The sequence below is a fragment of the Ictalurus furcatus genome, chromosome 16 (assembly GCF_023375685.1).
Source record: "Ictalurus furcatus strain D&B chromosome 16, Billie_1.0, whole genome shotgun sequence".
NCBI lineage: Eukaryota > Metazoa > Chordata > Actinopteri > Siluriformes > Ictaluridae > Ictalurus > Ictalurus furcatus.
This window is the reverse complement of record NC_071270.1, coordinates 295001-309649: the sequence shown is the minus strand read 5'-3', so window position 1 is coordinate 309649 and position 14649 is coordinate 295001. Positions and strand designations below refer to the sequence as shown.

The following is a 14649-nucleotide window of genomic DNA, read 5'->3' as shown; positions in this document are numbered from 1 at the left end:
CTACCAACCACCAGCTGCCAAGAAACACCGTTCACAACCACCTATAATACCATAGAAACCATGTAGCAGCATCCTACCAATCACCAGCTGCCTAGAAACACCCATAGCAACTACCTATAGTACCATAGCAACCACCAAGCATCACTCTAGAAACAACCTGGAACACCACAGCAACTACTTGGCAACACTTAAACAACCACCAGTAATAACTGCCTAAAAACACCCTAGTAACCATCAAGCAACACCCTAGCAGCTAGCTGGGATACCATCGCAAATCCCACGGCAACACTTTAGCAACCACATGGCATCCCCTCGCAACCAGCTAGCATCACCCTAGCATTCACATAATATCACACAGAAACCGCCTAGTAACACCCTTGTAACTGGGATACTGTAGCAAAATTCACAGCAGCACAGCAACCACAAATTGGCATAGCAGTCACCTAGCAATAACCTATAATAATAGTTTTAACCTTTAAACCTAATGTTTTAACATTTATAATGTATTTAATAGTTTTAACGTTGTATCATTTACCCGTGACGTTTTAACATTTAACATGTCAGGCCATGTCAAAGTTTGTTCATAAACTTTATCCTTCTAGTTTAGGAATAATGACCGAGGTGCGTATTAGTGGTTTAGCATTCTTCAGGGAGAGTTCATCACACTGGATGGTTGTTGTGTAGACATACATATCAAATAATCGTCTCAGTGAGCACCTGCTTGCGTGATGAGCAGAGAAGCTTGTTTACTTCCATCGCTAGGCGACGGGTTTCCTCATCTTACAGCTGGATGAATGTATTCCTACGAGCCACCGGGACTTGGGGGGGCATGCATGTATGTTCGACTTGTCTTCTACTGTCTATACGTTTTCAAATCAGACCTAGCAATTTTTTGCACAACAGAATTCCTTTAGTGCCTGAAATGGCCCTCGCAAGTGGACACTGGGTTGTAAAGGAGACTGGAGGAATGCCACCCAGCCCTAGGTGAGGTGCTCTTGTCTTTGATCTTGATAATCCTAACGCAACTTTAAATAAAAAAGAAATAGAGTTGAACGTATTGGACTATATGCTGGTTTGCTTTCAGAGCTGGTCATGCGGTTGCCGTGGCAGGAAATATCGCTTTCTTGCATGGAGGCGCCTCAAACATGAACTCCAAGGTGTGTAACATCAGCAGCCTGAATGATAAGAAGAATAGATGCTTTAAATGACATCCAGCATTTATAACAACCTTGGTGAGATGTCATGTCTCATTTTATTCTCTTTAGGAAGCGCAGCCTGAATATTTAAATGATTTTTACATGATTACAGGTAAGCACTTGTGGAGAAAATAAATACTTTTATAATTGTAATTGCTTATTAATACATTCAGAGCTGTCTTGTGGATTTGGTGGGACATAACAGTACATTTAGTTTAATTATTTAAAACGTCTCTTTTTGTGTGTGTGTAAGTTACCCCCTCCTGTATAACTTGGGAGATGATGCCTCAGAATGGAGTTGTACCGACTGCAAGAGAAGGCCACACACTTTGGTAACCAAAAAAACTAAACAAATAAAGTAACCTGACGATAGAAACAATCCAATGGTCTTATTTTCATGAGACTGTGTTAGGATTCAAACGGGCTCTTCTTTACAGTGTTGTCAAAGGGAAACTGTACTTATTTGGAGGCTCCTGCGATCCTGAATCAAAAGAATGTCTTCCTGGTGTCTACTGCTTTGACGTTGGTAAGCAATGAAGCAACTATGTTTTGTTTTCATGAAAAGGAAACAAAATTAAGTTGCAATAAAGGGTTTTTTTGTATTATTATTATTAGTAGTAGTAGTAGTAGTAGTAGTAGTAGTTTTATCCATGATGCATCAGCTTGCAGTGGTTCTTAATTTGTGAGGCTTACTGTACCGAATAAATCAGTGGTTCCTGACCCTGGCTCTTAATGTATCGTGTTGCATTGAGCATCAGTGAGTGTTTGCACCTTGTGTGATAGTCGTGTACGAGTCCCTCAGCCGTCCTCGGTGTGAAAAGACGGATCTGAACGTCATATAACCGCTGCTGGAAAGGGCTCAAATAGGCAGAAGGTGCTGGAAAAGTAAAGAACGTGCAGGACCTGGAGGAATGTTCTGAAGAACAGTGGGCAGTTTAACTGCTCAGGACAAACAAGTGTCTCATGACTCGTGTGTTTTAATTACAACGTCTTAACCATTATTTAAACACTGAGACGTACGACTCTCCCTTAATTCATTAACATAAACACATTTGTAAGCATTCAGGCCTGCAAACCTCCAGGAAACACATGTCTCTGTCTCACACAGACAGACAACTGCCAGGAAAGATCACACCTTCAGATCAAACAGTGTTACCAAAGATCACACGTCGTACAGAACTGTCAGCCAGGGGGAACAGGGCGATGTCAAACCATAGACAACATCTCACGTATTTAGCGCTGGTTCTGTGTCGTGTGTAAGTATCCTCGCCAGCGAGCCATTTTCTGAAAAACTTGTTCATAGTTTAAACGAAACACACGATTCTTTTAAAGCATCATCTTTTAAAACGTTTTTTTTTACCTCTTAAAGAACCCTGTTTAGAAGGTGTGTAATAAATATTTTTTTCATTTCTTCGGACATATCGTCACCTCAGTCTCCACAAAGAACAGCGCCGATGGTGTAAGTGTTTTGGGTTTTATTTCGGTAAAAGAGAAGAACGGTATCATACAACATCGAGGGACTGATTAAAAATTGTGAGGCGTCATTCATTACTAAATTAACAATTGTAATCATCGGCAGCTGCGGTACAAGAGATATTACATCCTTGGGGAAAGGCATAACAGTAATCGAATGATTGATTTAAAGTGCATGAACATATTGGGATATTGGGATATAGGACATGGTCTCAGCACAAGTGTATTATGTGGCTGAGAAAACCCATTTGGAAAATTGCATTATGGGCCAGAGTGCTTGTCTGTGTTTACGTAGGCCCCTTGTGTATAGATACAGTATATAGATACGCTCCCGACACCCCTTCACTCCGCCCCCACCTCCGTCTATAATCAGTACGCGCCCAGCACAGCCAGATAATTCTCCTGTGCTTCAAAAAAAACGTAATGACATGAAACAGAATAAAAGTTGTTTTTTTTTAAATGGCAAAATGAACACAGCAGTTTCCATGATGGAGTCTTTTATTACTGGAGATGGAGATGAAACTGGACGCCAAATTATCAATGTTGGTCCTGGACAGGTATGAAAACGCAAGCTTTGAATGGTTTGATGTCTGATTTAAAGTATTGGGATATAGACAGACATGTTTATTTACTCGCTCAGTTACGTTGAGATGGGAGAAGCTGGACACTGTGGGCGTGGCGCTGAAGACTCTCAGACACAGCTCAGCAGCCTTAGGGGATAACATCTATGTCTATGGAGGAATTCTGGATGGAACGCCTACAGATGACCTTATGATGTTCAACACAGGTCAGCAACATGTTGATAGATGGGATTCAGATCAGATGTACGGTCTAGTTCTAGGCCATACAGTAGTATATGAATTACAGAGTAATTGCAGAATCGGCTTTTTGAAAAGCCAACAGGTTTCTTCAAATAATATGTTTTACCAAGGACTAAACACTTCGATATTATACATCTTTTAGTGTCAATGATTTGGACACCGATCAAAACAAGCGGGACTCCACCATCTGCAAGGTAATGTCTTAATGTTTAACGTTAGGGTTAATGTTGATTAAAAATGGATACTAAACTGTACTTTTCCTTGTCACTGGGGTGGCACTATCAAGCGTTCACTTATGGTACCTTTAGTATGTTTTACATAGAAAGGTGCATGTGCAGGTGCATTTTTAATAGATTGTTTAAGCCATGGTTTAAAAAAAAAACTGAGACGTATGTGTATTATGACCCAGAGTGCTTGTTGGTGTTTACGTTGGCACCTTGTTAGTCATTTTATAGCTACTACAGCCCCAACACCCCTTCTCTCCACCCCAGTCTCAGTTTATAATTAGTACGAGTCAAATTTTGCATGGTTCATCGCGTAGCTTTAAAATGTTAACTATGCTGATCCCGGAGCTTAAAAGCTCAAAACGTCGTTCCAAAGTATGCCGAAGGCATTCGTGATCATTCTCATAAAAAGATATGAGCCAAATTTTGCTCATATGTTCATATCAGCTTTCAAGCAGTCGAACTGTCAAGTGCTCTGGGTTACTGATCGGAAAGTCGGGGGTTCAAGCCCCGGGGTTCAAGTTCTGGCTTACTGATCGGTTACTGAAGGTCGGGGGTTCAAGCCCCAGCACTGCCAAGATCTTGGTTACTGATTGGAAGGTCGGCTCAAGCTCAGACGCTGCCAAGCTGCTGCTGTTGTAACCCTCAGATACAGATATCATAGCTGACCCCAATTTCCTGGCATGCTGGGGTACATGAAGTGAAGAATTTCACTGTGCTGTAATGTATATGTGACCAATAAAGACTCATTATCATTATCATGATATCACGCATATGCAGTCCAAGCGACTTGTTTTTTTGATGCGAGTGAATGCTTGGTACAGCATGTGCAGGCTGTTGCCATGGTGCACTGGTAGCAGGGATCATTTTCTTCAGCGACCTCATTTGAAAACGGAGCCGTTTATTTTTCATCAGGCTTTTTTGTGTCTGGATTTGGCTCGGGGGGTAGTCCCCGCTTTCAGGCTCTCCTGCTGCATTCATGCAACTCTGACACGAGTGTTTCTCTTCTAGATATAACCACACGTGCGCTGTAGTCAATGAGCAGATCTTCCTGTTTGGGGGCTGTGAAGCAGATGGATCCTACTACAAAGACATTCATGTCCTGAATATTGGTAAATTGCTCTATTTTGTGAAGGTAATTCAGTACGCGATATGTTTCGAAAGGCTGAATCCGGCACCAGGAGCTATTTTTATTTTCCCATATGAAACAGTCTAATAAACCGTCTGCTTCTTCATCTGGAGCTCTCTGTACTTGTGACTCATCTTCTTCTGCTTTTGAAGCTCCACATAGATGCCTTAGAGCAGGCGTGTCAGACTCGTATTTGGTTTTAAGAATTCTTAATTGCGTTAATTTATCAGCATTTATCTGAAAAGTGCATCCTCATTGCCTAAACAAATAGTACTGTGCCTACAAAACAGATGAACAAATTCACCTTCATATTGTTTAAATATATAGAGTTGTGCTCATAAATGTACATACCCCTTGCAGAATCTGCAAAATGTTAATAATAATGTAATAATAATAATAAGAAGAGAACTTTTAACGAGCTAGTCCTGGCCAATGGGTTCTTATGCTCGACATAAGATACTGCTGCTGTAGTCATAAACAATAAACTGTCCTGTTCTCAGTAAACTCATCCCAGAACTCTTCTTCACAATACAGTCATACTGAATATCCTTTCAACACACGGCCAATGGGAGAAAATCTGAGCAGAAAATCTCTCTCCTTTCTTAGCGACCCTGACGTGGCAGAGAAGTGAGGTAAAGGGCGAGTCGCCGCTCTCCTGCGCTGGTCAGACCTTCACAGCTCACCATGACAAGGTCAGCAATACAATCTAAGGCATCCAATCATGTAAAAGGTCTGCCTTTCTTTGCCCCGGTTATGGAAACCATGTATTGATTGGTGAAATGCACGCTGTTTGTCTATCACAGGATATTTATTTGTTTGGAGGGATGATCCAAAGCCCAGATGGAAACATTTCATCGACCAATGAAATGCACAAGCTGAGCCTGGGTGAATGCAGATACACTCTTAATTCATTTATGGAAGAAAAATCAATAAATCACACACATCGAAAAACATATAAGCGTATATGTGATCAAATACAATGTGAAAAGTATGTGGAGGAATAAAAACACATGCACAATGTGAAAAATGAACATAATCATTCACCAATCAATTATTCATACAGTATGAGAAGTTCGTGTAAGAGTTCCAGTGTTCAAAATAACACAATGAACCCCTTTCTGTTTTTATCAGCAAAGATGAAATGGAAGGTACCTCTATACGTGGGGATTCCTCCGGCTAGACGTCACGGCCATGCAGCCTTTATTATTCATAGTCACGTACGTGTGTGTGTGTGTGTGTGTGTGTGTGTGTGTGTGCGCGCATGTGTGTGTTGTGTAAGAAATAAAACATTTTGAGGTTGTGCTGTTAAAGTAAAATAATACTCGACAGGGTGCGATGCAGCCCGACGCTAAGCTGAAATACTCCTACCACCCCAAAGTGGATTATTTTCATATAACAGCACCGTCTAAAGCGTGCAGGCCGGCTTATACCACAGCAAACTGCCAATGATTACAGATATTTCATTTATAAATGAAGGACAGGTCACACTTTTTAACCTTTTATAGATACATATAATGGTATGGAATGTTGGAGAGAGACGTTAGTTCCTGTTATCACTTACATTTTACAACGGATATTAAAAAGTCTACACACCCCTGTTAAAATGGCAGGTTTTTGTGAGGAAAAGAAGGACACTAAGATCGATCATGTCAGATCTTATATATCTATAAATATAAGTATAAGTATAATATTAAGTATATAAGTTGAAAAGTGAAAAAACAATCAGAAAGGTTTATAGAGGGGCAAAAGAAAAAGAAAAAACGTACAATAACCTGGTTGCAGAAGTTTGCACACCCCTAAAATAATACTTTATTGAAGCACCTTTTAAATGTTATTACACCACTATCAGCATGGCACATCTGGACCTGGAAATATGCTCCCACTCTTTTTTGCAAAAGCATTACAGATCCATCAGATTGTAAAGGCATCTCCTGTGCTCAGCCTGCTTCACGTCACCTCACAGGTTTTTAGTCGGATTCAGGTCTGGGCTCGAGCTAGGCCATTCAAAAACTTTGATCTTGTCTTGGTGAAGCCGTTCCTTTGTTGATGTTGATGTGTGCTTCGGTTCATTGTCGTGCTGAAAAGTCAAATTCCTTTACATCATCAGCTTACTAGCAGACACCTGAAGGTTTTGCACTAAAATCGACTGGTATTTGTAGATATTAATGCTTTCCTCCACCTTTATACAACCCGCAGTTCTGGCTGAAGAAAAGCAGCTGTAAAGCATGATGCTGCCACCACCGTGCTTCACCATGGGTACGGTGTTCTTTTAGTGATGTGCTGCTTTTGGAATTATGGAATTATTATTCCTTTTGGAAGTTGTCTCATCAGACCATAACACTTGTCTTGTCCTTTTGTACATTTTAGAGGGATGTCGTGTTCTTGCTGATGTCACTGTGGTTCTCCATTTTCTCCGCTTGTTGTTGACGGCCTTCATCCCCAATTATAAAAGGGTGTGCACATTTACGCAACAAGGTTATTGTAACTTTTTGTATTCTTCTGTATTTATGTTACCGTGAAATCACAAACTCCTCTATCCTGAAGACTTTTCCCATGGGAGAAACCTTACTGACTGTTAGAAAGTGCTGACACTGGAGACTCCTTCCATAAACGTTCAATACATGTCTCCTAGGGTTAGTAACCCATAAAGCATCGCAATCTTACTTTGTTTAAACAATTTGACCTTGTTAAATAAACCACTTTTTAATCCATTTATTACTAAATTACTCTGATCGAGCTGTTACTATAGACACAATCACGTATTAAAACATATAAGAATTTAGCAATGCTGTGGTATAATATAGAATATTATAATCCATCAGTTTTCAGCTCACTTCTTCCTGGCCTCTACATCTTAACAATACTAAACAATGTCCATAGTTTTCTTACCGTATACTGTATGTATGATTGTTTTAGATGTATGTGTTTGGAGGCAGAAATGAAGAACAGGAATTCAATGACGTGAAGATAATGAGATTAATCAACCCTTCGGAGAGACAGCCCGGTAAAACAGTTATGCATTTGCGATGTTCAAAGATGGACAAAGAAATCAAAATAAACAGCTTACAGTTGATCTGTATTTGTTATAGTCATGAAGGAGATTCTGTCTGAATTTGGGCTTCAGGGTGTGAGTAACAGGTGGGTGTCTCCACGTTCGGACCACGCCGTTAAGGTCTGAGCTTAGTCACATTAAAATGAAAGCACTTTAATAGATCGTCATTCGCTGAAACTATACCTTTCCATGCAAAAGTTTCATTCTCAGTTTCATGTGACACATTTTCTGTTATGTAAATCAACTGCACGTGTTTATTCGTTCAGCTTTGTGCCAACGAAGGTTCCCAACGTGAGGTATGAGCTGAGTGAGACGCCGTTAACCCTGAGGATCGAGAGAACCGAGTCCGCACAGGTGACAAGCGCGTGAGAGATTTTCTCAAACCTGTAATAAATTTCCAGATGATTCCTAAACAAAATTTATTTATCACACGATACAATGTTTGACAGCGTGAGCTTCAAATTAGCTCGAAATAAAAGTATTTGAGCTCATAGTGCTTTTCTCTTGACTTTATTACATATGTGACCTTGAACTAATCCAAAAGTAATCAGATGACATGACTTTCATATTGTGAGACTTGGATTATGTTTCTGATGACATTTTTTATGAAATCATTTGTAACTGTAACGGAATACATTTTTAACATAACCCTCCCAACCCTGCTCACTGCCATTTAAAAAAAATATTTTTTTGCACAACCTAATTAAGTCAACCAACATTACAGAGATAGAGGAAAGCATTACAACTAAACCCCATCCTCTCTTTTTGTCACATTAACCTTGTGAAGAACTTTTGGCCTCGACATTACTGAGCTAGCTAGGTTCCGTTATCCACTGACTGTCTGCACCTGTTACCCAGCATTAACACTCACCGAATACATGAAGAAACACGGCTCTAACCCATCCTCCTAATGCTAATTACTACAGCTTGCCTTGTCCAAAGCACCTGCTAACTGTAGTTAACGTTAACCCGCTCTCTGTATTACATCATGGTGAACAGCTGTAACGCTACGTTATCATTAACTCTCAGAAAGGGAATGGTCTAACATCTAATCATTGGTCTAATAAATGGTCTAATCTTTTAGCTGTATGCTAAAATAATGTTATCATCTCAGGTGAGTGTCTAGGTTAGCATCACTCATTCCTACTGTGATTGGTGACAACATCCAGCTAGCTAACCCTAACTCTGAGCCTCAGTTAAGATGCAGACCCAGAGAATTATCAAACAGTCCGCTCTGAGTTGATTTGACCCGAGGAGCTGGGCTGATGTGTCAGGGTGGGGGAGGGGTGCACTGATTCACCTGTCAGGGTTACACAAAACTAGCCAAGACTGAGAAAATGACCCAAAAGGCTAACCCAGCATTTTCTAGAGTGTAGCAATAACATTATTGAACAGAACAGAACTGTCTGAATGAATCAGCGATTATTTCAGCACAGGTCTTAGCAAGAACCGAAATCAGAAGATGAGCCTTTTACCTGTTGTGGAATCTTCTTCAGCAAAATAAAAACTTCTGCGTCTCGAGGGTTTTGATGGCAAAAAGAGATTAAACTTTTATTACCATAATAACAAGAGCCGAGTCGGTTTGCAAAGTAACTGCCGGACTCCATCTTGATACGCTAGTTTATATACTTTCATAACAAAGACGCTCTACAGCTCAGCCATGTGTAATTTGATGAGTATAAAGGAAGTCTTTTATCAAACTAACACACGCACATGTCCTTGAACATTGGTGCATCTTCTCTAACACAGGTGGCCTTATCGGTACGTGCACTTCTACAGTTTGAACAAAGGACCACTCATAAAGCTTGGCAATAATAGTGCATACATGCTAAGGAGTAATAAATTCCAAGCTATCAAAATGATACAGGCTCAATTGTATTCACAAAGATACAAACTAAGCGTGAGAAATGTGTGCTCAGTGATTCCTCACAAGCTGGAGATACATCAATTTGTCCTAGTTTCACCTTCATGAATATTCACTTGTTATTTTCTGATTAATAAAATATTCCATGCACTATTACAACATAATCATGTTTAAATGCTGATTTAACCTTAAGTCACTCTTTCTTCATGATTTGAATACATTTCAAAGCCATCATTAAGCTTTGATGGAAAAAAGCCGTTCTTATCACTCTGATTATTTTAACTTTTGATTGGACATTATAATCATATTTAAATCATAATCTGATCAAAGAAATTCTTCTGTACACCTCAGATGATGATACAGATTCTGATGTGGACGATGCTGGTAATCAACAGTGAGAACTCATTTCCCACTTATAATTCTTTAAAAATTGGTGGTAATATTATTGGGTTGTTTTTTTTTTTAAGGATAAATGTAAAAAGATTCAGGCATTTCCTTTTTATAACCGATAATGTTAAATCAGGGACTTCTGGAAAAGAAAGAAAAGCCTGCTATGAAGATCATATAAAGTGTCTATAAAGACACTCATGATTTTAGTGGTTAGCACGTTTGCCTCGCACCTCCGGGGCTTGGGGTTCTATTCCCGCCTCTGAACTGTGTGCAGGAGTTTGCATGTTCTCCCCGTGCTTCGGGGGTTTCCTCCTTGTACTCAACGCAGACCAAAGACATGCGATGTAGGCTGATTGCAATCTCTAAATTGTCTATAGTGTGTTACTGGGTGTGGAAGTGTGTGTGATTGTGCCCTGTGATGGGTTGGTTGATATCCCCCGCCTTGTGCCCTGAGCTCCCTGAGATAGGCTCCAGGTTCCGCGTGACCCTGTGTAGGATAAGAAAATGGATGGATGGAACTCAAAAGCAAATTAAACCAATAAATATCACTTGTTCAGTTTAGACGGTCTAGGTCAGGGGTGTCCGATCTTATCCGGCGTTGGTGCTGGTTTTCATTCGAACCAAGCCGAATCCACACCTGAGTCTATCGAAAGCCAGGCTCAACAGGTGGATTCAGGTGTGGCTCTTGCTTGATTGGAATGAAAACCTGCACCCTTTTGCGATAAGATTGGACACCCCTGGTCTAAGTGTTGGTGTATTTTATTCGGACTAAAGGAAATATTTCAGTTCAGGAGGAAAAAATGCTTTTTTCAAAACTATATAGAGATTATAGTGTGAAGTGAAGTGACTTCCCAAGCTGCCACACATATCAGCTCATCATTTTGCCACCATATGCTACTCTGCAATAATGATGCCACACATTTTATTCGTATTCTGTGACCAAACTGAATGGGTGTTTTTATGAATCACATCGTTTACATGTCATGTTTTAACACATCCGACAATATACTAATTTAATTATGAGATGATTCGTCCATGTCACGCAGGATTCAGTCAATGTCTTTGTTCTGTCCAGCCCACAGCTTATCAAGATTTCGTCACAGTTCGAGGTGAAGCAATGACCCTGATCCATCAAGCTTTTGCCATTTTAGACGAGCAGTTCCGGAAATTAGACAGGTACTAACACATACAAATGCACTCAATGAAAGCCTCAGACGGGAACACTGAATGAGACGTTAAATGGATTAGTGATGTTTAAGAAATGTTAAAAGCTTCATCTGTGTGCCAGACCTAGCAGAGGATTAATATATACGTCCCCTTGCAACAGACTGTGGAAATAAATCGACTTTTTTTTTTTTCCAGTGAAAAGTCTGATCTTTCAGAAGCAGTGCAAGCGCTGCGTTGTGAGAGACAGGCCATCGATGAATATCACCAGAAACAGAGCCAGGTGTGTCACATTTATTTGTGGTTCTGTTATGGATTTATTAGCACAAGATACAAAGCTGAGTTCAGACGATTGAGCCGAGTACCTGAGGAAAATGGCCTCAAGTAGATCGACATGTCGTTTTATAAAACTGATGTGTGTCGCTTGATGCCTGTCGAAACAGTGAGCGTTTTTATGGTTGTGGGTTGACAGGAACTTCAGGAAATGCTAGAGAGGCACAGACTTCAGAATGAGGCTTGGCTACGAGCTCGGGCCGAAGAGAACGACAAGGAGAGGAAGGAGCTGTGCAAACTCAGGGTGTGTGACCACAAACAGTTACTAACCGCACACCAAAGTCCATCTAACATTTATATATATGAATGACTAGGAAGTAATAGGAAGTAAAGCCACATATAATAATTTATATTCTCTACTCAAACAGCTACACTACTTTATTCTCAGCAAACTTCTTTTTTAAAAAAAATAAATATATTTTCTTCTTGTATTTTAAATGTTTAAAAATAAATGCTAGCTATCATACTTATTTTTTCTATCTTTTTGTTTTGACCAAATTTAAGTATATGAAGGTGGGGTCATATGGGGTGGGGTTACTTTGGGACTGTTTTGCAGCTTTTAGTCCAGGGACACTTTAAACGATTAATAACACCATGAAGAAAAAAGGATATTTTAGCACAGAACCTGGTTGCCTCTGCCATATGGTTACGACCTGGCTATAGATGGATTTACATAGTAATCAGTCCCTACAAGATTTCATAGAAGGTTGTTTTTTTGTGATTGTTGCAGCTAAAAATACTTGATTTCTCTGCGGCTTTTTTCCACATTTGCGATGCAACTTGTCGAGGTTTTTGTGCTTTTTTTTTTGCAGAAATCTACTTGAATTGCATAAAACTGTTTTGCGCTGTCTTTCCCAGTGATGTTTGTTGGTAAATATGACCTTTTAGGTGTACTAGTGTTCAACGCACATGAATTGAAGAGGGCTTTGGCTGAATGCGCATTGTGATGACATCACATGACACAGCTCGGCCCAAATCTGTGGAAAATCTCCTGTAATTTTGAGAAATCGCAAACTCTTCTGAATATTGCAGCGTTTGCTTGATTTTACGTTCATTTCTGCGATCGCAAAATTGTGAAATCCTGAAGGGACTGAGTAATGTCCCCGAACATAAATCTAAATAAACACAGAAATCAATCTGGGGCATATTAGCATTGAAAAATTCAAGCTCTGAGTTTGATTCCTGTTGAAATGTGTGGTACGAATCGAAGAGAACAGTGCACATGACACATCTGAGGATATAAAGTAGAAATGTTCCACTGTGTCCAACCCTGTTAGACATCACATGAAGATACATGCTGCTTTTCTTCTCTCCAGGGGAGGTGTCACTAAATATTAATTATATATATATATATATATATATATATATATATATATATATATATATATATATATATATATAAGCAAAGCACCAAGGCACCAAGAAAGATGGCCCTAATAGTAAATGAATACAGTCCAGATGACATAATCTGAAGGGATTACCCTTCACCATCAATCACCTTACAAGGGAAACATACATTTGCATCATACCAGTCCAGCTCAGACTTTCCAATATGGAGACAGAACAATAATGCAAATTCGGCCATCAATTCTGTGCAGGAGGAAGTGCTCCATGAGCAGGAGAAGCTGAAAGAAGAGCAGTGCAACATCCAAAAACGCAGCGAGCGCCTCCTGTCCATTATGCAGCAGTTCAAAGGCATGTGAAGACACTGTCTCTATGGCAACTGGAAGGAGGGGAGAGGGGGCCGAGTTTTTTTTTGTTTTCCATCGCACTTCTTCAATGTCAAAGTGTGCGCGCTCACGGGCCGCTCAGTCTGCATGGACCATTGCAGAAATGCATACGTGGAGAATATATTTGCATAATTACCATTTAGCTTCTGTTCTACGGAGAGACAGATAGCATTATGTAACTAATAAAAAGCTAATTTGACTATATAAGCAAGAACAATGCACAGACATTTATAAATGAGACCCAGAAAGAACGATTACCAGGAAATGGAGAAATTTGAATTGATTTTGTTGAATAAAAATTGGTTTAATCTTACATACATGTACAAAGCTATTGTCTTTACTTTGTTTTTGTCCTTATTGGAAGAAGCATAGATAAAACACTGATTTTAAATAATGCAACAAAGACATATGACATGCAACTATTAATCTGATACGATCATATCTGAACTTTAGGTAATTCAATGATTAAGCCTGGATTATTTTATTAAATATAATAAAAGCTTAGGCATTCCTACCAGTGAGCTCAACCTTTCTGTTTTGGCCAGACGTCTGATCGTTATGCAAGGTCTATTCTGCTACCAGTATAATAATTGTCTTAAAATGTCTTCGGGCTAATTAACAGTTATAAAGCTCATTCTTTGTCACCAGTTGTATTCGCATTTTCACACTGAAAGCATTTGTTACACTATGTATTAAACATGGGTATAGGAATCAGTGGTGTTTTTAGGGTTTTTATACATGGGGTGGGAAAGGGGTGGTGCCACGCAATCATGTATAAAAAAAAGTTGCATTTGTGGAATATCTCATTTGTTCCTTAGTGCCAAATGGATCTGCTCAAAATAACTATAACAGGCCTGAATAAACCTACATCCATCCATTCATTCATCCATCCATTCATTAATCCATCCATCCATTCATTCATCCATCCATCCATCCATCCATCCATCCATCCATCCATCCATCCATTCATTCATCCATCCATTCATTCATCCATCCATTAATTCATCCATCCATTAATTCATCCATTCATTCATTCATCCATCCATTCATTCATTCATTCATTCATCCATCCATTCATTCATCCATTCATTTCCATAAACCAGCTTTATGCTTGTGAGGGTCATGGTAGAGCTGGAGGCCTATCATGGGAATGCTGGGCATGAAGTGCATCTTACACACTCATTCACACCCAGGGTCAGTCAGTACTGGCTTTTTCAAATCCAGAGGAAATCCATGCAAACTCATGGAAAATGCACGAAACTCCACAGAGACA

General features: G+C 39.7%; 2 protein-coding genes across 6 annotated transcripts in view; both read left to right on the top strand.

Annotated features, from left to right (window-relative positions):
• The first annotated feature begins 624 nt into the window (after window positions 1-624).
• On the top strand, window positions 625-13736 carry zmp:0000001301 (uncharacterized). Of its 2 annotated transcripts, XM_053646218.1 has the most exons (18): window positions 625-984; window positions 1085-1157; window positions 1266-1308; window positions 1450-1528; window positions 1634-1722; window positions 3310-3456; window positions 3633-3684; window positions 4726-4826; window positions 5450-5535; window positions 5647-5728; window positions 5975-6060; window positions 7760-7847; window positions 7933-7981; window positions 8162-8249; window positions 11225-11325; window positions 11512-11596; window positions 11786-11890; window positions 13245-13736. In XM_053646218.1, exons 1-18 carry the CDS (start codon window positions 791-793, stop codon window positions 13347-13349), a joined length of 1653 nt encoding a protein of 550 aa, XP_053502193.1. In that variant the 5' UTR covers window positions 625-790; the 3' UTR covers window positions 13350-13736. The 2 variants fall into 2 exon arrangements, with proteins under 2 accessions (XP_053502193.1, XP_053502194.1); XM_053646219.1 differs by lacking the exon at window positions 1266-1308 and having other exon boundaries at window positions 1085-1232.
• A 906-nt stretch (window positions 13737-14642) lies between these two features.
• The window catches only part of LOC128620589 (spindlin-Z), a 14223-nt gene continuing 14216 nt past the window's right edge, over window positions 14643-14649 (top strand). For all 4 annotated transcript variants that reach the window (XM_053645767.1, XM_053645768.1, XM_053645769.1 and 1 more), the window contains exon 1: window positions 14643-14649. This exon is cut by the window's right edge. The gene's annotated coding sequence lies outside the window, so the exon portion shown is untranslated.